This window comes from Daphnia pulicaria, chromosome 2, assembly GCF_021234035.1.
Source record: "Daphnia pulicaria isolate SC F1-1A chromosome 2, SC_F0-13Bv2, whole genome shotgun sequence".
Taxonomy (NCBI): domain Eukaryota; kingdom Metazoa; phylum Arthropoda; class Branchiopoda; order Diplostraca; family Daphniidae; genus Daphnia; species Daphnia pulicaria.
Window position 1 is genome coordinate 2,069,435 of NC_060914.1, and position 23,979 is coordinate 2,093,413.

The following is a 23,979-nucleotide window of genomic DNA, read 5'->3' on the forward strand; positions in this document are numbered from 1 at the left end:
GCTTTTACTTTTCGTGTATTTCCTTGTACAGAGGGTATAACCCTTCTCTCTCTGTATTATAGTGTCATTTGTTTAGAAAATAACGTCATCATCTTTCGAACTGCAATTGGCTAGGATTTCCATACGGAATTACCATAATCTTTAGCAAATATAAGAAAGATGGATTATGCAGATTTAAAAAGGCCCCATCATGGTACGTTTAGACAATTGGACGTTTAGTTCAATCGGTTCCGTGACTCATTCGCGTTAGCCATTTGACGAATATTTTTTTCCGTTTCACCATTTTACGGAGGCCTATAATGTATACCGTCAGGCAAAGTCCCGGAGAAATAAACGTGACCATGACCACGCCATAAAAGGACTCTATATTATATATATGTAGGAGATGTTAACCTTGACTGTTAACTTGGGACTTTGAAAAGAAAAGAATGAACCTTGAATTGAAAAGGAAAAAATAACAAATTTCGAAGACTACGGGGCTTCTTCTCTACAATTCGACGAAGCGTTTCGGCGTTCTCGGGCAAAGGGTTGAAATTCACGTAGACTCACGTTGCCGGAGGCTCTCTTCCCGTTGGCTATATAACTATACCCTCCCTAAAAGAGACAACCAATTCTTTTTTTTTAAAGGCGACCAACGGGTATAAATGTTGAAATGGTTACACACCCGAAAAAGGATGAAAGGGAAATGCCATTCATGTATTTGTTAACCCGTTTTTCTCTTGTGTCGGAATCAAAAGTTGATGCCTCGATAAATATATTTCTAGCGTGATGAAATGTGATTTCATTTATTTTATTTCAATACGTGTTGGGAGGTAGACCGTTTCAGACGGAATCAGACAATGGTGAATTCTCAATTCGAATGAAATACGACAAAATCTGGTTTCCGGTTGTCGTCCAACTATTCGCTGTGAATGGCAATTAAGTCTTATTCATTTAAAGTTATTCATTTCAGAAAATAAATTAGCATACAACCTTGTAAAAAGCGAGTTTTAGCACTTCTACGGTAAGTACGGTTCATTTAAATATTTTTTTTCCACCCCCACCCCCCTCGACAGTCCAATTTTTTCTAACCCTTCCTCTCTTTTCCAAATCCCCCCAAAAAATTTGCATAATCCCCATAGAACAAAGAAGGGGGTGACAAGTGACAACTATTGTCATTTAGTGGTTAGTCTCGTAGTCAAGTGGACTGGTGCATTTCTCTCCGACCTGACATTTTTATTTTGAACTGTACGTGAATTCGTGATGAACTGCTGGCTGAATTTTTGTGTACCATTTTGTGTACACTGATGCTGTTGAAGATTGGATGGAGCCTGGAAAAGATGTAGCCGGATGCAGCCGGGTGGAGCAAGATACAGCCGGATGTAGCCAGCCAATCGAGTGGGAACTTTGCCCACATCTGGGGCTTTGGAGTTGCTTTTCGGTAAGTCGACGGTCACACAATCTGTTAGCATCCTTCGTTTGAATTTATGTACCGACTACGAAACAATCGTTACGACTTTGTCCTCGAAATTAACATCTCTCGAACCACTCGTTGTCGTCCCTAGTAATCAGAAGAACCTCAGTTGGATTTACCAAGTATTCTGGGTTTTTTTTGTTCAATGACCAAACTTGTAAAAAGAAAAAAAAACCTGTTGTTTTTCTAGAAACAGCTGTTCGACCATTTTAATACTTGTTTCAGGGTCGTAGTTGTATTCTAGGGTCGTTTACTTGTGGTTTTCCACGTGGAACTTTGAAATGTTTTTTTGTTTTTTGAAAATTTGAATACTTCACGTCGTTTATTTATTCTGTAGTTAAAGATAGGTCAGTTACAATTGTTGCAATATTTTGAGAAAAAAGGAAAACTGCTTTTACCTTGGTGGACTTGACTGACAACGGGCTGCGCATTTTTCGGCATTTAGCGGGCCACACCAAAATGCCATCGCCGTGAACCACTTTCTCCTTTGTTAATTCTCTTGCTGTTCAACAGGCCCTTTTAGATTTCCATCCCGTTGCGTCTACAGCCTTTTTTTTTAAAGCTTGTAAACTTGTGTATTCCTACCGTGTTGGAAGGCTATATAGTTTGTTTGTCAGACCGTCTTTGATTGCCCTTAGGCTTACTTTTTGCCGGACAAACATGCTTAAGGTTTAGAGATCCTCTATGTCTAGACGAATAACCTCCGGAAAATGGCGAAAAGTCTGCCAAAACAGGGTTCCTTTTTTTTATCCCGTAAGGTGTCCTTATACTTGAACCCATTACCTTAGTAGACTAAAGTATAGACCCATTCATTTCCTCAATTGTTCCACTATCCTTATCTGGTCGGTACAATTCCCATTTACTCTTTTACACGTGGTGGAAGTGCCAGCATCCTGCTGAGTTTACTATTTCACATTGTTTATTAACCCACAGAAAATCTTTTTCAAGTTCGGTCTGTCTGCGACCTTGACCGAAAAGATAACAGTCGAGGAATCTTTTTTCAGTATATATACAGCTAGGATTTTATTTTTCTTCTAGGTATTCTTTAGCGCTTATTTTTTCGTCTGTCTGAATAGTATTTCTTTTATAGCGTTTCAGCCGCGCCTATTTTTGTTTTTTTCTCTCATGGTCAAGTGGGCGCGTATGGGACAGGTGTTTTTCTACCTATCGGCATAGTAGTACCTTTTACGCCTTTTACCTATCGGCGTACCTGCTGGTTTAGGCAGGCGGTCCTCTCGCTTTTTCTTTGGATTTTGTTTTTTCCCTCCTTGTTATGCGCTTGTTATTTTGGTTGTCAAGGTCGTTTTACCGAGTTGTTTTTCTTTGGAAAAACAAGTAATTTCATAAAATATTCACTGTCGCGTATATCCGAAAAAATGTTTCTCCGATGTCTCGGCTCTGCCTCGCCGTTACTGTATGAGAATTTGCGTTTTATCTTTGGTGCAGTAAGCTAAGAAAACCAGAAACGACAAACACATGAAACATTTGATGATTGTTACAATCTGGAGATGATTTTAACTTTATCTAGTTAGCCTTGAAATAGTCTTGTTTGGTAGTAAAGATTGAGTCTAGGTAAATTGTTGACTATTACAAATTGTTTTTCGTTTCATCGTTCCTTTTATTCCTCCAAGAATAAACTGATGGTACCGATTAACTGTAAAACAATAACGTCTATTGATGGGGTAGCATTGAAAGTAGTAGAACTGTTGGGCGAATGAATGAAATTTCCTTATGCCGTTGGTTTTTTCGTTGCGAAAGAAGGCGCTTGCAACACTCTCAGTCGAAAGACTGAATTTTAAATTCACGGCCAGACATCGAACGACAGGCTTGTCCACAACGAAATTTAAACATTACCGATTCAATACACGTATAAGCATCCAGGGTCGAAGAGCTAGTCAAATATAGATCAAGGCCGTTGAAATATCTCAAATCGGAAAAAAGACGGCGGCATGTAATTTTACCATCTATTTGCTGTTTATCCAATCGACAGTTTTTGATCAATTTACTTGGAATCATTTGTTGCAATCCTCGGTTCCATTTTTAACATTTTTCTTCTTATTCGCTATCCTGTTTGGAGCTGAGGGTACCATGATTGATGGGCGTAGGGAACTGGGCACGTTGCACAATTTGTTTTCTGCAATATGCGATTATAGACTTGACATTTTGAAATTTTGAATTTATTTGTTGCTTTTAGTGAAGGAGATTTCAATCAGTATACATTATTATTGGTTTACAATACAAGAGGGCAGCACCTTATGCAACGCAAATAAGTGGAAAATGAATTTCTCTCACGTCGAGTACAAATCGTTCTGTTGCCGGATTCTTGTCCGTTTTTCAATTTTCTTACTTAAATCGATATACTCCGTTGCCTTTCACCAAATTTTGACAATCCATTTCTTTTAAAATCAAAATATACGTAAGCGTCCCGAGGAACTTTTAGCACGTTGATAAATTTCAAGATACGCCGATTTGAAAAAAAAAACAAACAAACAAAACAAAAAAAAAAAAACATTGAAGATAGAAAATGAATTAAATTATTAACAAAGTTTGTTGAACCGTTTTGATAAATTGAGTCGAACTTCATATTTGGGCTTCAACACGAATCCTAAATCAGGGGCGTCAGACAAAGGTTTTGTAGGATCATTGACGGAAAACTTCACTTTACGTAAGAGGTTGGCAAAAGAGGCGTATTTTTGACCTGATAATAAAATTCATCAACCAAATTTGATAACTTGGTAGTAGACGATTGATTTGTATTCGCAATGACTTACCAATGCAGTTCCGTGGTCTTGCGCTAAATAAACGCGTATGGGTGTCGGCCAACGCTGTTCTCCGGGAAAAAAACGTTCCGGCCTGAAAACTTCCGGATCCGGATAAATTAGGGGATTGCGATGGATTGCGTAAAACACCATTGCGACCGTCACGCCGGCTGGCAACGAGTGTCCATCTGTAGAGTTAGGTTTAGTATCGTCAACTCTTTTTGTTCGGATTGAAATGAATTTTATTGTCATACCAATTTTCACATCCTCCGTCAGATTCCTCATGACAAACGGTATGCTAGGATACATCCTCAGAGCTTCTTTGATACAACATTCCAAGTATTTGAGTTCAGCAATATCCTGAGTTGTGCAAGGGCGCTCTACATCACCGCCAAAAATCCCATCTAATTCGTCCAAAATCAGTTTCTTGAAGGTCAAATATGAGATCAATTTGATTAAAACCGTAAATGTTAAAATATAAAACAATGTGTACTAACTTGGTGTTCTGGGTGTTTCGCTATGAGATAGAGAAACCAAACCATAGCCGCTGATGTTGTATCGTATCCCTGGTGTGTAATGAATTTATTGATTAATTGTGCTGGCCATATTATGAAGTAAATAGTTACTGCGAACGTTATTAGGTCAATTTCTTCTCGGATTCCGTTGTCGCAAAGATCAGCCCCTTTGTTCGATGCTTTTATGAGTCCATCCACGAAGGCAAATCTCTCTTATAAAATGTATTTAAATTTATTCGTCGCCTAACATCTGTCGATTGAAAATTCAGTTGATTCACGTACTTGGTCTATGTACAACGTTGCTCGATTTCAACATTTCATCTTGCATACTATTCGAGTTGTTCTCTTCTTCCACTTTTAGCATTTCACGCCGTTCTCGAGTCACCTTAAAATCATAGTTAATTCAGAGAAAATAAATCCATGCATAGGACGTAGTTAGGAAATGACACCTTATTGGTAAAGGCATGGAGAGAGTCGATACACTTTTGACTTTCACGGCCCAATGTTCTGAACTTGTAAATCCAGTCGATGGATAGCCAAGGTCGACTAACACGTTCCACAAAAATCTGACAAATTCTAATTCAATTGTAAGAAACATTTTCCCATTAATTTTCTGGTCAGTAGCCTAACTAACCTGTGGACGTTATTAACGTAAATCGCCTTTTCCACTTCTATCCTTGTTTGCTGTCCCATTGCGGTTTCTTTGATTTGAAATGTTGCAAAACATGTTGTTATTTTTAAACTGACGATGATGTAAACTAGTTTATAGTTACCGCAGATAATGTTCAATGCGCATTTGGCCATGAAGGGGTTAACGTCGATCTCGACATCGCCGTGAGTGTCGATTGTTCTTTCAAATTCTCTAGCGCAATCAGCACTCTTTTCGTTGAATATGTAGATGAAACTGGTATGATTCTGAAAGTGGAATCCTGGTGTCACCAGCCGACGACGATTTTTCCAATGGGCACCTGAAATTTGGTTTTGATACTTGGGAACGCACAGTAATTTGGCGCACACCGAGCAAATATTTACCCGTTGATGTGAACATGCAGTTTCCAAGCCAACTACTGAAATTTGAGTAATCGACCGATTTCGTGATGAATTTGGGGCTCCCTAATATTTTCTAGGTGATAGATGTGTATCATGATGTTACTGTAGTAATAATAAAATTGTGAGAAATGGTCAACGTACTTGCACTAGTTCCGGAGACGAAAGAATGACAATGGGGCGGGTGGATAGCCAGATTCGATATGTTGGTCCGTACTTTTAAACCCAGTCAATTGTCGTCATTTTCAAAAAATCTATTTTCAAAAAATTGTCCGAGTCAAATATTTGCTAATTAAAATTAAATAAAAACATACTGTCGTTGTAAACATCCAAATCTAGAAGATTGCCCAAGAGTGGCAGGGATTTTGGTCCCGGTATGGCGTTGATGAGACGGACAAATCTTGATTGACTCCACGTCCAGTAGTAAAATACCAAGATAGTAACCAACATCAGCCACATTGGTGGACCCCAATCGCCCCATCCCGTGCTTAAACTTTTGACTTCTAGAAGAGTAGGCGACATGTTTCCGCGTCTCAACCGTCCTGCAAGGACTCACAAATGGAACTAATTCTACGCACTTGAGCACAAATAGGTTGTGTATATTTTGGACGCAGGCGTCAACATCAATCTGAAATTTCTGCTGCTCCAATAAGATAACTCAGTAGGTCCCTTCAAAAAGCGTGTCAGATGGTCAAGTTTCTATTCAGGTTATGAGTGCGAAATCCCAAAAATTCCCCGTAAATATAATTTATGTTGCGTGGGTTTTTGAATTCTAACCGGAGCGAATTGCGATGGCAAGCATTGAGCTATAATTTGCAGTACAACGGTAAATATATCCATCACAGTCTACTCGAAGGGGTAGCACACAATTGAGCAACAAGAAATAAAATTTTTAGAGCAGGTAGTACGGTAAATAATGTGGAACAAGAAATCACCTTATTTCGTTCCGCCAAAACAAGAACGAAGATTACATTTGATCACGTAAACATTTCCTGAATGAAAATGGAATGTCTAGATAGTTTATTTCTGGCAGGTTATGACATTACCGCAATTGTTGATCAAAATGAGCAATTATTTCTTTGATTTGTTTGTTGTACCGTAGTTGATTACTTGCCTTCCACCAATTTCTGACAGTGCTGTTTATCACGTAATGGACAATTCTTTGAAATGTACAAATAATTCTTTAAACATTTTTTAAAATTGGAATGGGATAGTTTATGCTTTATTCAATCGTTTTGATAAATGGAGTCGAACACCATGTTTGGGCTTTAACACGAATCCTAAATCGGGAGCGTCGGACAAAGGTTTTGTAGGATCAGGAACGGAAAACTTCACTTTGCGTAAGAGATTGGCAAAAACTACTTTGAGTTCCAGCATGGCGTATTTTTGACCTGATAAAAATCCACAACCAAATTTGATAACTTTGTAGAAGACGATTGATATAATTCATAATGACTCACCAATGCAATTACGTGGTCCTGCGCTAAACGGGATAAAAGCGTATGGGTGTCGGCCAACGCTGTTCTCCGGGAAAAAACGTTCCGGCCTGAAAACTTCCGGATCCGGATAAATTAGGGGATTGTGATGGATTGCGTAAAATACCATTGCGACCGTTACGCCGGCTGGCAATGTGTGTCCATCTGTAGGTTGAATGTCAAGTAAATATTTATTGTTTAGACTGAGATGATTTTTGCTGTCGTACCTATTTCCACATCTTCCGTCAAATTCCGCATGACGAACGGTATGCTAGGATACATCCTCAGAGCTTCTTTGATACAACATTCCAAGTATTTGAGTTCAGCAATATCCTGAGTTGTGCAAGGGCGCTCTACATCACCGCCAAAAATCCCATCTAATTCGTCCAAAATCAGTTGCTTTCAAAAGATCAAATATGAAATCAATTTGATTAAAACCATAAACGTGAAAACTTAAAACAACGTGTACTAACCTGATGCTCTGGATGTTTTGCCATGAGATGAAGAAACCAAACCATAGCCGCTGATGTTGTATCGTATCCCTGGTGTGTAAAGAATTAATTGATTAATTTGATTTGCCAAATCACGAAGTAAATACTAGTCACCGCGAACGTGATTAAATCAATTTCTTCTCGAATTCCGTTGTCGTTGAGATCAGCCCCTTCGTTTGATGCTTTTATAAGTTCATCCACGAAAGCAAATCTCCTCTCTGTATGGAAACAATTTAAACTATTAGTCGTCTGTAGCATTGAGCAAATGAAAATTCACATTTGATTCACCCACTTGATTCTTTTTCGACATCCATTACTTTATTTTGCACATTACCACGATGCTGTTCTTCCTCTTTTAGCATTTCACGTCGATCTCGTGTCACCTTTTATTGATTCGAAATGATTAATCAGACCGATAAATTTATTTGTGGATTGGAGGAAGTAAGGAAATGATAATACCTTATTGGTGAAGGCATGGAGAGAGCTGATACACTTTTGACTTTCACGGCCCAATGAACTGAACTTGTAAATCCAGTCGATGGATAGCCAAGGTCGACTAACACGTTCCACAAAAATCTGACAAATTCTAATTCAACTGTAAGAAACATTTTCCCATTAATTTTCTGATCAGTAGCCTAACTAACCTGTGAACGTTATTAACGTAAATCGCCTTTTCCACTTCGATCCTTGTTTGCTGTCCCATTGCGGTTTCTTTGATTTGAAATGTTGCAAAACATGTTGTTATTTTTAAACTGTTGATGTAAACTAGTTAACGGTTACCGCAGATAATGTTTAATGCGCATTTGGCCATGAAGGGGTTAACGTCGATCTCGACATCGCCGTTAGTGTCGATTGTTCTTTCAAATTCTCTAGCGCATTCCGCACTTTTTTCGTTGAATATGTCGATGAAACTGGTATGGTTCTGAAAGTGGAATCCTGGTGTTACCAGCCGACGACGATTTTTCCAATGTACACCTGAAATGTGTTATAATAGATTTTAAAAATATGTACAGTAATTTGGTGGACACAGTAAAAACCTCTCACTTTACCTGTTGATGTGAACATGCAGTTTCCAAGCCAACTACTGAAATTTGAGTAATCGGGTGATTTCGTGATGAGTTTAGTGCTTGCTAATATTTTCTAGGTGAAACAATTTCAATCGTATTTTTCAGTCAAGTTGTTTTTAAAAGGAGCTTAAATGATTAACATACTTGTACTAGTTCCGGAGACGAAAGGGCTATAAAAGGTCGAGTGCACAGCCAGACGCGATACATTGGTCCGTACTTTTGAACCCAGTCAATTGTCGTCATTTTCAAAAAATCTAGTTTCAAAATTTTCCCACTCAAATACTTGTGCGATTAAAATTTAAAAAAAAAGACATACTGTCGTTGTAAACATCCAAATCTAGAATATTGCCCAAGATTGGCAGGGATTTCGGTCCGGGTATGGCGTTGATGAGACGGACAACTCTTGATTGACTCCACGTCCAGTAGTAAAAAACTAAGGTAGCAACCAACAGCAGCCACATTGGTGGAAACCAATCGCTCCAATCTGTCCATAAACTGTTGGCTTCTAGAAGAGTAGGCGACATCTTTCCGCGTCTCACCCGTCCGCTACGGACTCGCAAAGGGAACTAATCCTCGACCCTGCCAATAGCTAGAGATATAAATGTACAGGTATAAGGTAGGCAGCCATCTATAGCGCCCTTTGAACGTCCTGGTGTGTATGGAAGTATAAGGAATCCTACTATCCTAGCATATACGCGAAAGGGTTTCGATATGTGTGTCACAGGGTTGCAGATAATTTTTCGAGTAGGGCGAGACTGGATACCGTAGTAGCTAGTATAGTCGAACTTGGAATAGCATTAATATTCAGGAGAAAGTATAGACTGAAGGCTTCTTCTGCCATGTTTGGGGTCACGACAAGACATTAAGCACGTAGACACTAGTCAAACATTCAGGATATTATACCTGTTGCAGCTGCTATCCCAAACTTATAAGAATAAGAATTCCTTCTATTAAGAATGTCTTGTATAGACGAAGAGAATCACGACTTACAAAGTAGGACAACACAGGGCGGACTGCTGTGCGTATAGGAAGATGTTTTTTCTACTTGTAAGGCGTTCCACTTTGTAAACCTATTATTAAATAACGGGAAAATGGGTAAACATTCGGCGTTGTAAAGCTGTAAACACACACACATTTTCTCTCCGTGAATAACTGATGTTGTCTGAGCAATGGCAGGGAAATGGATTCACTTTCAATCGAGATGCAAAGTACTAGTTGTCCTTTTTTGACGTGTTACATCATCACACACCTTGAACATTTCAATTGAAAACGAAACGCGCAACGAAAGTCCAGCCTTTTTTGTTTGTCATCCACTCGATGCGAGACTCGATGAAATAGAAAGGTTCAGTGAATCTGTTTTACGTTTGTTTTTGGAAACCGGTTTTTCTTTTACAACTATTCCGGCCTTTTTAAATGATTGAATGAAGGATGTTCTTGAACTACCAAAAATCCTGTTCTTTCCAGTCACTAGCCAAGGGAAAATTTAATTAAACGATTAAATCTTTCTTCTTGTAATTATGGTATAACCTCGTAGCGTATTTCACCTTTTGATTGATTGCTCACAAAAGTCCTCATCTCTTGGAGCTCGACGAACTCGTAAAGATGGAAATTCAAACTCTTGCATATTGAATGGGCAATGACCAATAAATAAAGTCCGACCAACTTACTGTAGTCTGCGAATGCGTGTGTCCGGGTGAAATGCCAACTGACTGACACAACTGAGTTGATGTTGGCCTATTTATATAAGGACGAAATCCGGGTGTGGCATTTTCTACGCAATATACCTTGTGGTATATGAAGAGAGTTTACACATAACCTGTTGTACATTACAACCGTACCATAAAATAGTTGCATGTAGGAAAGTGCGGAACAACCAGCGAGCATTTCCTTATCACTGTAGGTAGTCTCTTTTCTCCTTGTATGGGAGTTATGTCGTCATTCTCTCTGCTTTGCAAGACTATTCGGTAATAAAACGCATGTTGTGCTGGATCTAATCAACTAGCGGAAACCCGCCTTTCATTTTGTATTCTTCCAAATAGCGGACTCTTTCCGCAGTTGACTGTGTATACTTAAACGTCCAAGGAATTTCATAGGGAATTGATGGCAGGAAACGTTACAGGCTTGAGTGATTTCATTGCGGTATCCGTAACGTTTAAAATGAAAGTAACTTTATTCCTTGGTGCCCATCACAAAGAAAGATACAAGGACTCGGAGTTAACTAGAAAAACAGATCGTCGGAGCGTTTAGGTGGCCCATATAGTTTCTTGTGCTGCGCGTACAATTCATACAGTAGAGAATAGTGTTTGTTCAAGATGGCGCTGGCACACAGAAATCCGGAGTAGACGCTAGATCCGAATCCAGCCGATGTTACGTCTTGGCCTGTAAAATACAAGCCTAGAAAGTTTCCAACGTAGAAGAGGGGTGTGTAGTTTTTGTGTTAGTCTCTACGAGTGTTTTGTTTGGCAATTATTACCTTTGATGCCTGACTCGGGTCGCAATAAAGACGATTGCTTCGGGCAAAAACGTTCGATGCCGTGTGCCATGCCGTAAACGCCGCCTTCTTTAGTCGATAGGAAATGTCGGATAGTCACCGGAGTCCCCACGCTGTAGTAGTCGATATTATTCTGAAATTATCGATATGAAAAAAGTCGAGGATTTTGGTTTGATTGCTGGAAAATGATTCGTTTTTACTTTGAGTTTGGGGAAAAGATGAACCACTTGGTCAATGATTTTTTGACCAATTTCGTGTTTTAAAGCATTGTACTCATCGCCTCGCTTCTTTACTGTCGTCTCGGACCACTGGGAGAACCATGAATATGGGATATACGTCAAAACTGATATTACACTGCGACCTAACAAATAGTGACAGGGTTGGAAATAGATGTTGCCAAAAAGAATAAACATTCATCGTTAGTTGTATACCTGGATACCGATCCTCCCACGTAGGATCTTTTGCTGATCCGGATGAAATGAAAAGAGCTGGGTAAGGTTTCGAAAGTAATTCTTCGGGAGATTTAGAATTCATAATGTCGTAAAATGGCTAAATAAAAGTATCATTAGATAATATAAGTAAATATTCAAATGCTCATACACGTACATCTTCGGTATTAGACCCCGAATAGATCCAGAGATTTTGTGCCGTGAGGCCCAATTCTTTGGGTGAGCCTTTAAGTCCTATAAAGACACTTATGTTACCGGCGGCTGGTTTAATGGCACTCGTTAGTGGCCAGCAGTGTGACTTCTTGGCTACGTGTTCCGTAAGTAGGTCTTGCAAAGTGTTGTGCAAACCTGTGACGTAAACGCTCAAATCAATTCATTCATTTAATCTAACTCTATTTTTCTTATTATTTACCCGCATCAGATATGACGATTGGAGCGTGAATGTCAACCGCCGAATTTTCTTTGTTGCCGACTCTGACACCCGTCACTTTTCCTCCTTCGGTCAGAATTTGCTTGACGTTCGCCTTCATCAAAACACGACCACCTGATCGCTCGATGACCGGGATGATTCGGTAAGGTATTTCTGAAGCTCCACCAATCGGGTAACAAGATCCTACAACAACATTTTTTTTTTTTAAATTGTCTCAACTAATTTCTTTTTGTTTTCACCATATTCAGAGCAATGGACATGCAACAGGGCCATCATCGAGAAGCTAACTTGACTAGGCGGCAAGCCGAATACGCCGGTGCTGTTCGATAACAAAAACTGCAGGTCCTTGTTCTTCGTCAAACTCTTTAAGGAAGTATCAATAATAGGCAGGTAAAATTTTATAATTATCGTTGGCTTGTTGATTTACCTCTACGACATTTTTAGTTGAGCGGTGACTTAGAGAGTAGAAGCTGCTCAAATAAGTTAGCAAGCCAAAATAGTTGAGCGAATTAACGAGCCATAAGGGAAGCAATTTCACTCCAAACCAAGACATCGTTCCTTGGGGTTTGTACGCCTTTTTGAGTAACGCGAAGAAAGTTTCAATGCCTTTCACTTCATCGGGAAACTGCTTCAGCAACTGGTTTTTGAAACCATCGGGACCTGAAGCGATGCTGTACTCTCTTTGCGATGGAGTCATGGCGTCCAGAATGAGACGGTCAAAGATTTTTTCTAAAAATAATTTCGGAGCGATGAGAATATGTGTGTCTGCTCAATATCGTAACGCTCTAGTTACCAAATTGAGCCCACCGAATTTGTCCGTCACTAATTTGTTCCACCAACGTCCGAGTCAGAGTGGGGCGGAGGAAATTTCCTACGTAGTGAATTCCCACGTCAAATTCGTAACCCTCGTCTCTAAAGGTATGACAGGCTCCGCCACATTTGTAATGCTTTTCGAGAACTAGGACTTTCATTCCAGCTTTGCTCAGAAGGGCTGCTGCGGTCATTCCTACATTACATAAGACATTATTAAACATACACTAACGTATTAATTTAACGGGGAAAAGGATCAATCGCACCTCCTATTCCCGAACCGATAACAATTGCGTCCCATTTCTTCTCTGTCGCCAGCTGCTTGGTGAAGGCTGTAAAAGTTCCGAAAACAAATCAAATTAAAAGACAGAAGCCTTTTAAGAATATAGTGATAAGCAAACCTTTTTTCATGACTTGATCGCGTTTGGTATGATCAGTTTCTAATGGAGTCACTGGTCTTCTCGTATCTTCAGCAAAAGGCGACTTCCACTTACCAGAAGACGAATTTTCAGACGAACCGAAGAAATATTTTTTCACAAAATAACCAATTATGAATGCGGTGATAATTCCAAGTTGATTATGAACGTTGGAAAGAAACGCCCCCGTGTAGGACATTTTTGCGATGTTAATTTCAACTAAATTTGTTTAACAGAATAATTGTCTGCATGCGTGGGCTGTTGTCGAGCACTTGCAACTACTGTTATAACAAAATTTGAAAAAAGAAATCTACACTATCAAACTTTCTTGCTTCAATACCGGTTTTGTTGGTACGAGTTTGTTGGCATCATTCTGGTGTAAAATCACTTTAACATAAGATGCGGTTCAATTTTCTTTACCCTTTACATGGCACTATTTTTTTTTAACTGGGTTAGAAGGAAGAAGAGATTCTAATGCGAAATGGTATTCATTTTCATTTTCGTCAGAAACTGGAAATCAGTGTGTTTTAAAGGACGCAGCGCGATTTCTGGTTCCCTAATTAGACCGATCCTCACTGTAGGCAATTTACAGTTAAAATTATACATGCATTCAGTCCGACTTCTCTCGAATGTGGGTTGACAAAAATTTGCACGGATGGGGGATACCTTACAAATTCGGAGGTCAGTTACATGCTCGGTAAAAAATTGAGTCTCCTGTAATATTAGTTAGTCTCTAAGGCTGTACACATTATTTTAGAAGCAGAATAGTTCTGCCACTTTCCGGGTGATGTGTGTGAGCATGAAAATAGCAATGTCGGCGAGACATGAGTCTTCTGGTTATTACTTCTATTTGTGGTAACTGAGTAAACTGACGCATCTAAAGTTTATTTTGTCTGAGACAAGAAATCCATCAAAGTGTCTTATCATGTGGCCATTAACAGTTTGTCGTCGTTCGTAATCGGATGTGTTTTTCGTAAAAGCAGAAATGGAGCTGCCGTTAGAAAACAGCTCTCCAGTTATGGTTATTGAGCTCTCTTTTTGTATCCATTTCTCATTATTTCAATTGTACGATTCGTAATCAGTGTTTGGCGCAAACAAAAACTGTTGCGTAATCAACCATACCATAAAATAGTTGGATGTAGGAAAGTGCGGAACAACCAGCGAGCATTTCCTTATCACTGTAGGTAGTCTCTTTTCTCCTTGTATGGGAGTTATGTCGTCATTCTCTCTGCTTTGCAAGACTATTCGGTAATAAAACGCATGTTGTGTTGGATCTATCAACTATCAGAATCCGCCTTTCATTTTGTATTCTTCCAAATAGCGGACCCTTTCTGCAGTTGACTGTGGATTCTTTCACTTCAAGGGAATATGAAAAGAAATTGATGGCAGGAAAGGTTCATCATACAGGCTTGAGTGATTTTATTGCAATAACCGTAACGTTCAAAACGAAATTAACTTTTTTCTTGGTGCCACGGGTCCATCACTAAGAAAGGTAGAAGAACTCAAAGTAACTAGAAAATTAGGTCGTCGATGCTTTTTGTTTTTGGTGGCCCGTATAGTTTCTTATGTTGTGCGTATAATTCATACAGGAGAGAATAATTTTTATTTAAGATGGCGCTGGTGCACATAAATCCGGAGTAGACGCAAGCTCCAAATCCAGTCGATGTCACGTCTTGGCCGGTAAAATACAAGCCTGTAAAATTTCCAACATAATAGAAGGTTCTCATCGTTTGTTTGATTGGCCATTATTACCTTTGATGCCTGACTCGGGTCGCAATAAAGACGATTGCTTCGGGCAAAAACGTTCGATGCCGTGTACCATGCCGTAAATGCCGCCTTCTTTAGTCGATAGGAAATGTTCAATAGTCACTGGAGTCCCCACACTGTAGTAGTCGATATTATTCTGAAAATATCGATATGAAAAGTCGAGGATGTTCATTTGATTGATGGAAAATGATTCGTTTTTACTTTGAGTTTGGGGAAAAGATGAACCACCTGGTCAATGATTTTTTGACCAATTTCGTGTTTTAAAGGAATTAAAGCATTGTACTCATCGCTTCGCTTCTTTACTGTCGTCTCGAACCACTGGGAGAACCAAGAATATATACGTCAAAACTGAAATGACTGACCTAAAAAAATTGTGACAGTCTTGGAAATAGATTTTGCGAATTAGAATGAATGTATTGCCGAAGAATGAATATACCTGGATACCGTTCCTCATACGAAGAGTCTTTTGCTGCTCCGGATGAAATGAAAAGAGCTGGGTAAGGTTTCGAAAGTAATTCTTCGGGAGATTTAGAATTCATAATGTCGTGAAATGGCTAGATAAAAGTATCATTAGATAATATAAGTAAATATTCAAATGCTCATACACGTACTTCTTCGTTATTGGAGCCCGAATAGATCCAGAGATTTTGTGCCGTGAGGCCCAATTCTTTGGGTGAGCCTTTAAGTCCTATAAAGACACTTATGTTACCGGCGGCTGGTTTAATGGCACTCGTTAGTGGCCAGCAGTGCGACTTCTTGGCTACGTGTTCCGTAAGTAAGTCTTGCAAAGTGTTGTGCAAACCTGTGACGTAAACGCTCAAATCAATTCATTCATTTAATCTAACTCAATTTTGTTATTATTTACCTGCATCAGATATAACGATCGGAGCGTGAATTTTCCGCCGAATTTTCTTTGTTGCCGACTCTGACACCTGTCACTTTTCCTCCTTCGGTTAGAATCTGCGTGACGTTCGCCTTCATCAAAACACAACCACCTGATCGCTCAATGACCGGGATAATTCGGTATGGTATTTCTGAAGCTCCACCAATCGGGTAACATGATTTTTGAAAAGCAAAAACAATTTGTTTTAGATGTGTTAATTAATTTTTTAATTTTTGAATTTGTGATTGTTGATGTGATTGTGAAACAACAGTCGAACAAAACCTTTTTGTCGAACAAAGGATCTTGACTGTACAGGTTGTCAAGCGTAATAACAATCTAGGTTCTGCTATCGGCCGCTGTGGTGCGCATCGGCGTAAACTGCACACGATTTTTTGCTCGACTACTACTTTTTCAATGGTATAACATCTATAATACTATTTTGTTCGATTTTGTTTCAATTAAAAAAAAGGTAACGCGCTTGAGATCAAATTTATGTTTCACTCTGACATTTATGTACATTCCAAATCTCCAATAGTGGAATAATAAAAACGAAAATGTGTTCATAAATTTTTACAACTTTAAAAACTAAAATCTCTTAGGCTATAATTTGCGCAAAAATTGAATTAAAAGAAAAAAAATTAGGAGATGACCGCCCAATGTAGAAGACATTTCATGACTTTTAGCCAATTGCTTACGTGTAGCCTCCGGGGGTATTAGTGTAACTATTCGGAAACCGTACGATAAAGACAAACACTGTGGTTTCAAGACAGCATTTGCAATCAATTGCCGAAAAGTCTTCTCATCTTTTATCATCATCATGTCTAATAACACGAGCCCGAGTGAGAAAGTAGTAATGCTTCCCATGAGAGTCGAACACAAGTGCCGTGTCATTCTGTGACAATTCACGAAGACTTAACTGACTCACCCACCCGACTTAATGTAGTACCATAAAAAGGCCAATTTTGTTGGTATTAGGAGATGATTGGCAGCTGTTTACATACTTATTTCAAAATTTAAAGTTCATTATTAGATCGTTTGTTGATTGATTGCAGGGCTCATAGTATTGCTTTAAAGGTGTATAGGCGCCGACACCGACTTTCAGACAACCACCTACAATAACGCATGTCGCACTAGCTTTAAGGGTTTTACTTTTCTAACATAATTAAGTTTTAAGTGTATTATAGCTTTTTAAAATATCGACACACCATTTTCTACAGTTGTCAATCATCATGACATGCTCGCCGTCGTATATAAAGACAAAATCACAAGTAAAATTAATCTAAAAAAATTTAAATAAATAAACGAAAGAAAAATTAGTTTTTCGACATAGCCATTTTTTAAACATTTCTATGCTCCTATTGGCTAGCGTATAATTTCTCTGTAAGATTGGGACTAATATACCATTTGTCATAGTTAGGGAAACGTTTTAAAAGAGATTATTTGAATTTGAATGATTTACAAAATTTGGTTGAATCTCGGTTACCATAGAAACGCAGCAGACAAAAACCATTTCATTTCCAAAACGGTTAAAGAACCCTAGTCCTGACCTGACCGTCCTGACATTTCTCTGACACACAAATAAAATAAAATTATTTCTGGGTTTTAACATAGTTCTAAATAAATTTCTTAAAATTCAGTCAATTCCTATCCTTGTGGTTCAGTTTTCAAAATTGTTTTTCAAATCTTACAGACCTGTGATTATCGAAGACTCGAATCCATTGATCCATCACCATCTATCCTTTTTTTTCGTGTTTGCTACCACCCTATTAGTGATTTTTTATTAAGTTAAAATGTTTTTATTTTCCCTTAAACTCCAATAGCTCTGAAACAAAAACAGTGAAACAAAACAAGTAAACAACGGATAAATTGCTAAATAAGGAACAATTTGGCAACGGTTAAAATTTAAAATTCAAATTCGGCCACCAGGGGGACTTCCGCTGTATTGCAGCCCAGCAACACCAGGACGAGCCGGGAAAAAAAACCGTTAGAAAGTTTCTCGTACTTGTGCCAGGCAGACATCGTCAATCAGAGCTCAAGAATCTTAGTTGAAATTTCGTAAAGTTTTAACTTGTTCTACTTCAGAATTGTTTTCTTCTTACTTCAACACGGTAAGCCTCTATTTTCTAATTATTTAGTACTATTACTAACCTAGTTTTGGTAAAATTGGTAGAAGAATCAAATTCATTTCCCTCCATTTTGAAGACTGCTTCCAATTTATCTTCCACACTAGCTGGGATTTGTTCCTACTGAATGTTTCTTCTAACATCAACAAGGTAAACCTTTTTTTTCTCCTAATTTTGTATAAAAAATAACTTGGTTTTTGTAAATTTTTTTAGGAGAATCAAGTACATTTCCCACGGTATTTGAAGACTGCTTCCAATTGATCTTCCATCTAGCTGGCATTTGTTTTATTGTTCAATCAAACTAGCAGGTATTTATCGCATGAAATTCTTCCTTATATATGTACTAAAATTTTAAATTTCTCAGAACAGTACTGACTACAGAGGGTCTGACCAACCCAAAGCAAAGAAGAAAATGGGATCAAAAAAGAAAGCAGAGGAAGATGTTATATGTGATGAACATTTGAATGCCCCTAAGAAAAGGAAGATCAATGAAATGATTGACTCTCTTCTGCTTGAAGTAGAAAACAAGAATGTGGCTTACTTAAAGTATTTTGTCGAACAAGACCAAACTGGCAACTTCCCGTTGAGTGAACAGTGGAGATTAGTATTCATTCCTGCCCTATCTGACACCACTATTTCAGACCAGATCTTTCATATCCTCAAGAAAAAGTACCCAGACATCGACCTCATGAAAAAAGAAGAGAAGACAAAAAACCCAGATTGTATAATTCTACCACAACACGCTGATACAGAGCAGCTCATTGAAGTACTGGAGCTGGTCGGCGCTGCGTGTGTTTTTTATGGGAATCTCAGTGATCGAAGATACGGCTGGAGCTGCTGGTATAAAGCCACGAATCTGCGAGAAGGCAATGCCATTCCGAAACCTACTCTACCCCAATCTGAAACCCAAAAACTTGCTATGAGGAAAAAACTTGAATTCCAAACTGTTCAAGAATTGGAAGGATTGCTTCGGCAGAGGCGAACGCACTGGGCGACTCAAGCAATCTTCACTTGTCTACGTATTTCGAAGAAGTGTGACTCGTTTCCGAATAGATTCATCGTCTACAATGTGTTCAAATTCGCTCTTCAAGGATGGGGGGACCGGAATGTGCCCCTTCCCCGCGCTTTCGCCATGTCCCTCCAGCTTTTTGAGCTCTTTGGGAGAACAAAATTTTTTGATGTATTAGTAAAAAATGAAACCGACTTGGAAGATGTTGTTCAGTCAACTTTAACCGAATTCTTCAACACCCTGAGGGACCCACAACGGATTCAAACTGAACTGGCTACAGTATTGACATTCGACCGTTTGATGACTTCTCTGGTTTTCTCTTTCGTATACCAAGTGAAAGTTCACAAAAAAGCTCGAACTGATCAAATCAAAATCAAAGATTATACGATCAAATCAAAAGCCGACAAGCTTGAAGAAATTTCACAGCTGATTCTTGTTATTCTCAAACTACTGGTGTCAATTCCGAAATCGAAGGCTGAAAAGCAACAATTGAAGAGCAAGCTAGCCCTCTACATAAATATCTTTGAACTCAAGCGGGTATCTCAAAAACCAAACAGTCTCTTGCTTCGAGCATGCACGTCGCACCAAGGAACACCCAACGAGTTCAAGCTTATCAAGTTGTTGCTGAAAGCAGGAGCGGATCCCAACGCTGTAGATCAACAACGCTGCAGCCCTCTTCATCTGCTGGCAAAAAGTGAACATCTCTCCTCTCGTATGTGGGACGATCCTTCGTATTCTACTCGTGCTGAAAACTTCACTGCCATCGTTCGAGTTATCTTTGATGGAAGATTCCATCAAGATCAAGTCAATCTAAGTGGCCAATCAGCATTGGAGTGTCTAAAACCTCTTTCGAGCTATCCAGACGCTGAGTTAAGCCGACTGGTAGGCAATTTCTCGCAGGGTGTTCGTCCGTTATCTTGCATCGCAGCGAAAGAATCAACTCCCCTGTGAATGTTTACCTATGACGCTTCAGAGTTCAGTCTATGGTTTTGCAGCACTAGTTCGTTTCGATACTAAATTGATTTGTTTTCCTTTTTGGCGTCTACATTTACCGTTACGAAATTTGTCGTATTGTTATTGGCTTTCGTTTGCATCGAATAACAACCTTTGCTTGAGTCGTGGATAAATAAAACGCGTTAATAACTTATTATCTGATATTTTAGCTCTATTTCTTGCATTTTGCACTTGGTTTTCAACTTTTTTCACAAATCTCATAAGTCGAAAAGAACATGCCATGAAGAAGAAGAACTTAGGTTAAAGTAATTTTTCATAATCCTTAAAACTTAAAATCCATTACTTCTTTCAATTAATTTGAAGTCACTCTCCTTTCCGCTCCTATCCTCTTCGATTTCAATTCGAATTAATTCGAGTGGGAGGTTGGAACATTCCGTACCTTTGGCAACGCAACGCAATTAGGCCTGTTTAAATACAGACGAAGTGACGGACTGACTTTAGTAAATAAACAAAATGGGTAGCCTGCAATTTCCCGATAGGGATTCTATCGCCAAAGACCTTTTTTCCTGACCCAACCCAACCCAACCCACACCAACAGATGGCGTCGTTCCTCTCAGTGAGATAGGAAAGTTGTTTATTTTCATTAATGTCTTATACGTTTTTTGTCTTATAGTTCAACAATTAGGAAATTTTGATCATCTTGTGCAAGACAAGGTTTTACATGGAGCCGTCGCATTTAGATTTTTATACGTCGACGAAATCATAATTAAAAACTCAAATTTGTGTTTTCATGTTTTATTTAACTGCCGTTAGATGGTTCTGACGCATTGTTATAAAGCCGTGCTATATAAGCACAGCCTATTATCTAGGCAATCTCGGTCCACTGTTTACGTTTAGTTTTGATTGGTTTTGATAGACCGATACAGTTCACGCGGCCCGGATTGGAATAATAGAAATAATAGAAATGAAACAAAACAAGGCAAAACAAAACAATTGATGGCTGGCTGCTAATCAACCAAGTTTAAAGAAATGTAGTCAAATGTAGTTCGAAGTATGTAGGCAATCTTTTGAAATTGTAAATTCTTTTGTGGTACATGTAATTTTCAGATTTTCTCCAACTTATTCTTTAATGTTTGTTTGGTTATTTTGTATCTAGATTGTACACAGTGCCAAAGCATCATCCCCAGCAATGTTGGAATTACTTTGGCTCAAGTTTTTTCAAGAGTTTTTCTCCTTTGGCCAATCCTTTACTATGTTACTGAGACAAGAGATCAGTTTGGATTCCCCCTGTTATTGATTGCTTGGACTGTCACTGAAGTTCTTCGCTACCTTTACTACATCTTGAATTTACTCTCTACTGTGCCAGCAATTACATTGGTGCAGGTAAATATTACTATTTAAAAATTTTACTTTTGGTTTCATTACCCACTAATGTTTTCATTTGAACAGATATTCTTTTTTAATTATCTTGTTCTATTGGAATAACGGGTGAGCTTATTTCCTGTTACTGTGCTCTACCCTACTAGCTACTACAGCAGAACTGAGGAATTTTCAGTTTTACTACCAAATAAGTAGAATTTAACAATCAACTTCTTCTGAAATTTTTTCGAGTGACATTTGAATATGACCTACTCATCAAACAGGTGATTTCATTCCTTGGTTCACTTTTTTTTGAAAATTTGAATTTGAACTGTATGTTTTATTTTTCTCATAGATGAGAGGTCATTTTGCTGAATTCACCCTTCTGGGTTCTACGGAACAGCACGTGCGACAAAAGTTGTTCCAAATATTCCATTAATGAACTGGCTTTCTTAACAACGCCGACCGTTACATCCGGGAAGGTCAACGCCGTCGATCCAAAGAAGCTCCCTTCAACCCAATCAACGCGACTGACGTAATCACCCTTGAATCAGAGAAGAAATAAAATCCTCGACTAATCGAAGAAGCTTTCAAAGAGAGTGAAAATAACGAATTAACTGGCTTCAAACGTATCCGAGATCAAAACATTCAAGTAAATATCATAATTCACTTTACCATAATCGTGAACTAATTTTTGTGTGTTTTGACTTTAGAAAAAAGTCTAATTATCAAGGCCTTGCTCATTACTGTATTTGCCGAGGCAAACCCCAAGGAGGAATGATCGAATGCTCGATCTGCTTGTGATGATTCTATCTTTCGTGTTAAGGAGGAGCGAAACAACAAGGTCCAGGGGCCAAAAAGAAGACAAATAATGAAGGCAATGCAATCAGCGGAATCAAAGATGGCCGTTACCTCTGTGGCTTTTTTGTCGTTCAAGACGGACTCGTCTTGAAACGATCCTCTCGCTGATGTGACGTTATAAAAACTTCCTTTTCGATTACCCGAGAGTGAAACTCTTCAATATGTCTCACAGAGAGGGCCATGAACTGGCAGGTGTGTTATTATATTGTTAAAATCATCCTTTCAAAAATTTAACCAAAATTTGTCATCTTGTTTAACTCAGGATCGAGGCTGCTATCTACTGATGAGTTAACAGCATGTTTGTCTCAATTATCTACCATTATGCAACGAGCTACTGACGCTTCTTCTCAGAAGAAAATATAGGTTATAAGAGTGGATTCAATTAACTTCAAAAATTGTCAGTGCACCGCGATTTCTACAATGGCAACGAAGAGTCACAGGACAGCGAATGTACGACTAAAGACGGTATTTCAGAAGTTGTCGAACAACCTCCAGCGTTCAACAACTCAGAACATGCGAATTCTTTGTTTTCTAGAGGTTAAAACTCGTCGATCAATCTACAGGATAATTTTACCTTTTTAACTAAATTTGGTTTTAATTTGGAAACATCAGATGGCTCGAATTGTATCACTTCTAACAAGAAGAATTCACGCAAATCTCCGTTAGTTCCTCGACAGCTAAACTCATTCGTGTGGACAACGCCATCAAACGTTTCATCCGATTTCATCATCATGATCACATAATGTTCCTCTTACAACTCTTTCTTCTCAATTAAACTGCTGAAGATCTCATCCTCGAGGGTGATTCACTCGAAGTGTCGCTCGACGAAACGGATCCATATAGGAAGGATTCTTCAGGTATTAGAATTCTTCGGAATTCTTTCGATTACTGTTCGATTACCCTAGGGTGAAACTCTTCAATGTCTCATCAAGAGGGCCATGAATTGGCTTTCCTTTCAAAAATTGTAACATTATTTTTCATCTTGTTTAACTCAGGATCGATTCTGCTATCTACTGAAGAATTCAACGGTTTCTGGTTGTTGGACTCGGTGCGGGAAAAAAAAATGTAAAATTAAATCCACGAATGAGTGTTCCTTGTTTACAGTGATGTGAAATAAATGAAAATCATGAACTGATGTCGAAATAGCAGAGTGATGAGGGGTGATCGAAGCGATACGGTATGAGGAATATGGAAAAAGTTAGAAGTGATTACGTGAATAGGCAACGAGGGTTGGTGACAGCAGCACGTTATAGGCGATGGTTATAAGAGTGTGAAAAAAGCTAGAAGTGCATCCGTGAATGGGGAACCATGCGTAATAACATGAAAATTTTTAGAATTATCGTTTATAACTTTTTATTTAATTAAAATCCTGTAGAAATGTAAATACCGATGATAAAATATTTCTAACAGATGAAACTTTTAAAAGTATAAAACAAGGTTGACAAATAAGAAATAAAGAAACATTTCCCATTATAAAGCGTTAAAAAGTAATTTGAGAAGATATCGTAAATGAAATTTTCTTCAGTGGATAGGACTGCCGGAATAGTAAAACTTACTATAGAAATTATAATTATATTTATTCGATTACTTCCGTTTTTAAAAGTTTCAATAATTTTTTCA

At 38.5% G+C, this 23,979-nt stretch overlaps 5 protein-coding genes and 1 long non-coding RNA gene across 10 annotated transcripts; 2 read left to right on the top strand and 4 right to left on the bottom strand.

The window, feature by feature from the left end:
- Positions 1 to 3,990: 3,990 nt before the first annotated feature.
- Positions 3,991 to 5,817, bottom strand: LOC124326901 (cytochrome P450 4c3-like). Its single transcript, XM_046785618.1, has 9 exons — positions 5,760 to 5,817; positions 5,501 to 5,695; positions 5,362 to 5,428; positions 5,177 to 5,303; positions 5,010 to 5,112; positions 4,839 to 4,939; positions 4,710 to 4,778; positions 4,467 to 4,638; positions 3,991 to 4,151 (listed from the first exon to the last, which is right to left on the bottom strand). Exons 1-9 carry the CDS (start codon positions 5,773 to 5,775, stop codon positions 3,991 to 3,993), a joined length of 1,011 nt encoding a protein of 336 aa, XP_046641574.1. The 5' UTR covers positions 5,776 to 5,817.
- Positions 5,818 to 6,854: 1,037 nt separating this feature from the next.
- Positions 6,855 to 10,513, bottom strand: LOC124327100 (cytochrome P450 4c3-like). The gene is made up of 13 exons (XM_046785974.1): positions 10,475 to 10,513; positions 9,124 to 9,396; positions 8,952 to 9,061; positions 8,790 to 8,880; positions 8,521 to 8,715; positions 8,385 to 8,451; positions 8,200 to 8,326; positions 8,033 to 8,123; positions 7,855 to 7,958; positions 7,723 to 7,791; positions 7,477 to 7,648; positions 7,235 to 7,414; positions 6,855 to 7,165 (listed from the first exon to the last, which is right to left on the bottom strand). Exons 2-13 carry the CDS (start codon positions 9,329 to 9,331, stop codon positions 6,990 to 6,992), a joined length of 1,590 nt encoding a protein of 529 aa, XP_046641930.1. The 5' UTR covers positions 9,332 to 9,396; positions 10,475 to 10,513; the 3' UTR covers positions 6,855 to 6,989.
- Positions 10,514 to 10,792: 279 nt separating this feature from the next.
- LOC124327058 (all-trans-retinol 13,14-reductase-like) lies at positions 10,793 to 13,695 on the bottom strand. 2 transcript variants are annotated; one of them, XM_046785906.1, is made up of 12 exons: positions 13,389 to 13,695; positions 13,254 to 13,319; positions 12,971 to 13,183; positions 12,605 to 12,906; positions 12,417 to 12,540; positions 12,160 to 12,360; positions 11,905 to 12,095; positions 11,730 to 11,847; positions 11,499 to 11,659; positions 11,281 to 11,431; positions 11,016 to 11,201; positions 10,793 to 10,850 (listed from the first exon to the last, which is right to left on the bottom strand). In XM_046785906.1, the coding sequence occupies exons 1-11, from the start codon at positions 13,600 to 13,602 to the stop codon at positions 11,026 to 11,028; spliced, it is 1,917 nt and encodes a 638-aa protein (XP_046641862.1). In that variant the 5' UTR covers positions 13,603 to 13,695; the 3' UTR covers positions 10,793 to 10,850; positions 11,016 to 11,025. The 2 variants fall into 2 exon arrangements, with proteins under 2 accessions (XP_046641862.1, XP_046641861.1); XM_046785905.1 differs by lacking the exon at positions 10,793 to 10,850 and having other exon boundaries at positions 10,959 to 11,201.
- Positions 13,696 to 13,768: 73 nt separating this feature from the next.
- LOC124326903 (all-trans-retinol 13,14-reductase-like) lies at positions 13,769 to 16,253 on the bottom strand (the record flags this gene model as incomplete). The annotated part of the gene is made up of 6 exons (XM_046785619.1): positions 13,769 to 15,096; positions 15,156 to 15,306; positions 15,372 to 15,499; positions 15,607 to 15,724; positions 15,782 to 15,972; positions 16,052 to 16,253. Coding segments are annotated over 6 exons (972 nt in total), but the record flags the coding sequence as incomplete, so codon positions are not given.
- Positions 16,254 to 17,977: 1,724 nt separating this feature from the next.
- LOC124327120 (protein fem-1 homolog C-like) lies at positions 17,978 to 20,332 on the top strand. Of its 4 annotated transcripts, none has more exons than XM_046786025.1 (4): positions 17,978 to 18,161; positions 18,224 to 18,326; positions 18,390 to 18,484; positions 18,541 to 20,332. In XM_046786025.1, exon 4 carries the CDS (start codon positions 18,589 to 18,591, stop codon positions 20,134 to 20,136), a length of 1,548 nt encoding a protein of 515 aa, XP_046641981.1. In that variant the 5' UTR covers positions 17,978 to 18,161; positions 18,224 to 18,326; positions 18,390 to 18,484; positions 18,541 to 18,588; the 3' UTR covers positions 20,137 to 20,332. The 4 variants fall into 4 exon arrangements, with proteins under 4 accessions (XP_046641981.1, XP_046641982.1, XP_046641983.1 ...); XM_046786026.1 differs by having other exon boundaries at positions 18,546 to 20,332; XM_046786027.1 differs by having other exon boundaries at positions 18,423 to 18,484.
- Positions 20,333 to 21,623: 1,291 nt separating this feature from the next.
- Positions 21,624 to 23,493, top strand: LOC124327401. The gene is made up of 6 exons (XR_006916096.1): positions 21,624 to 21,782; positions 21,854 to 22,150; positions 22,212 to 22,551; positions 22,622 to 22,896; positions 22,972 to 23,216; positions 23,355 to 23,493. It is a non-coding gene; the product is annotated as an uncharacterized LOC124327401 (long non-coding RNA).
- Positions 23,494 to 23,979: the final 486 nt, after the last annotated feature.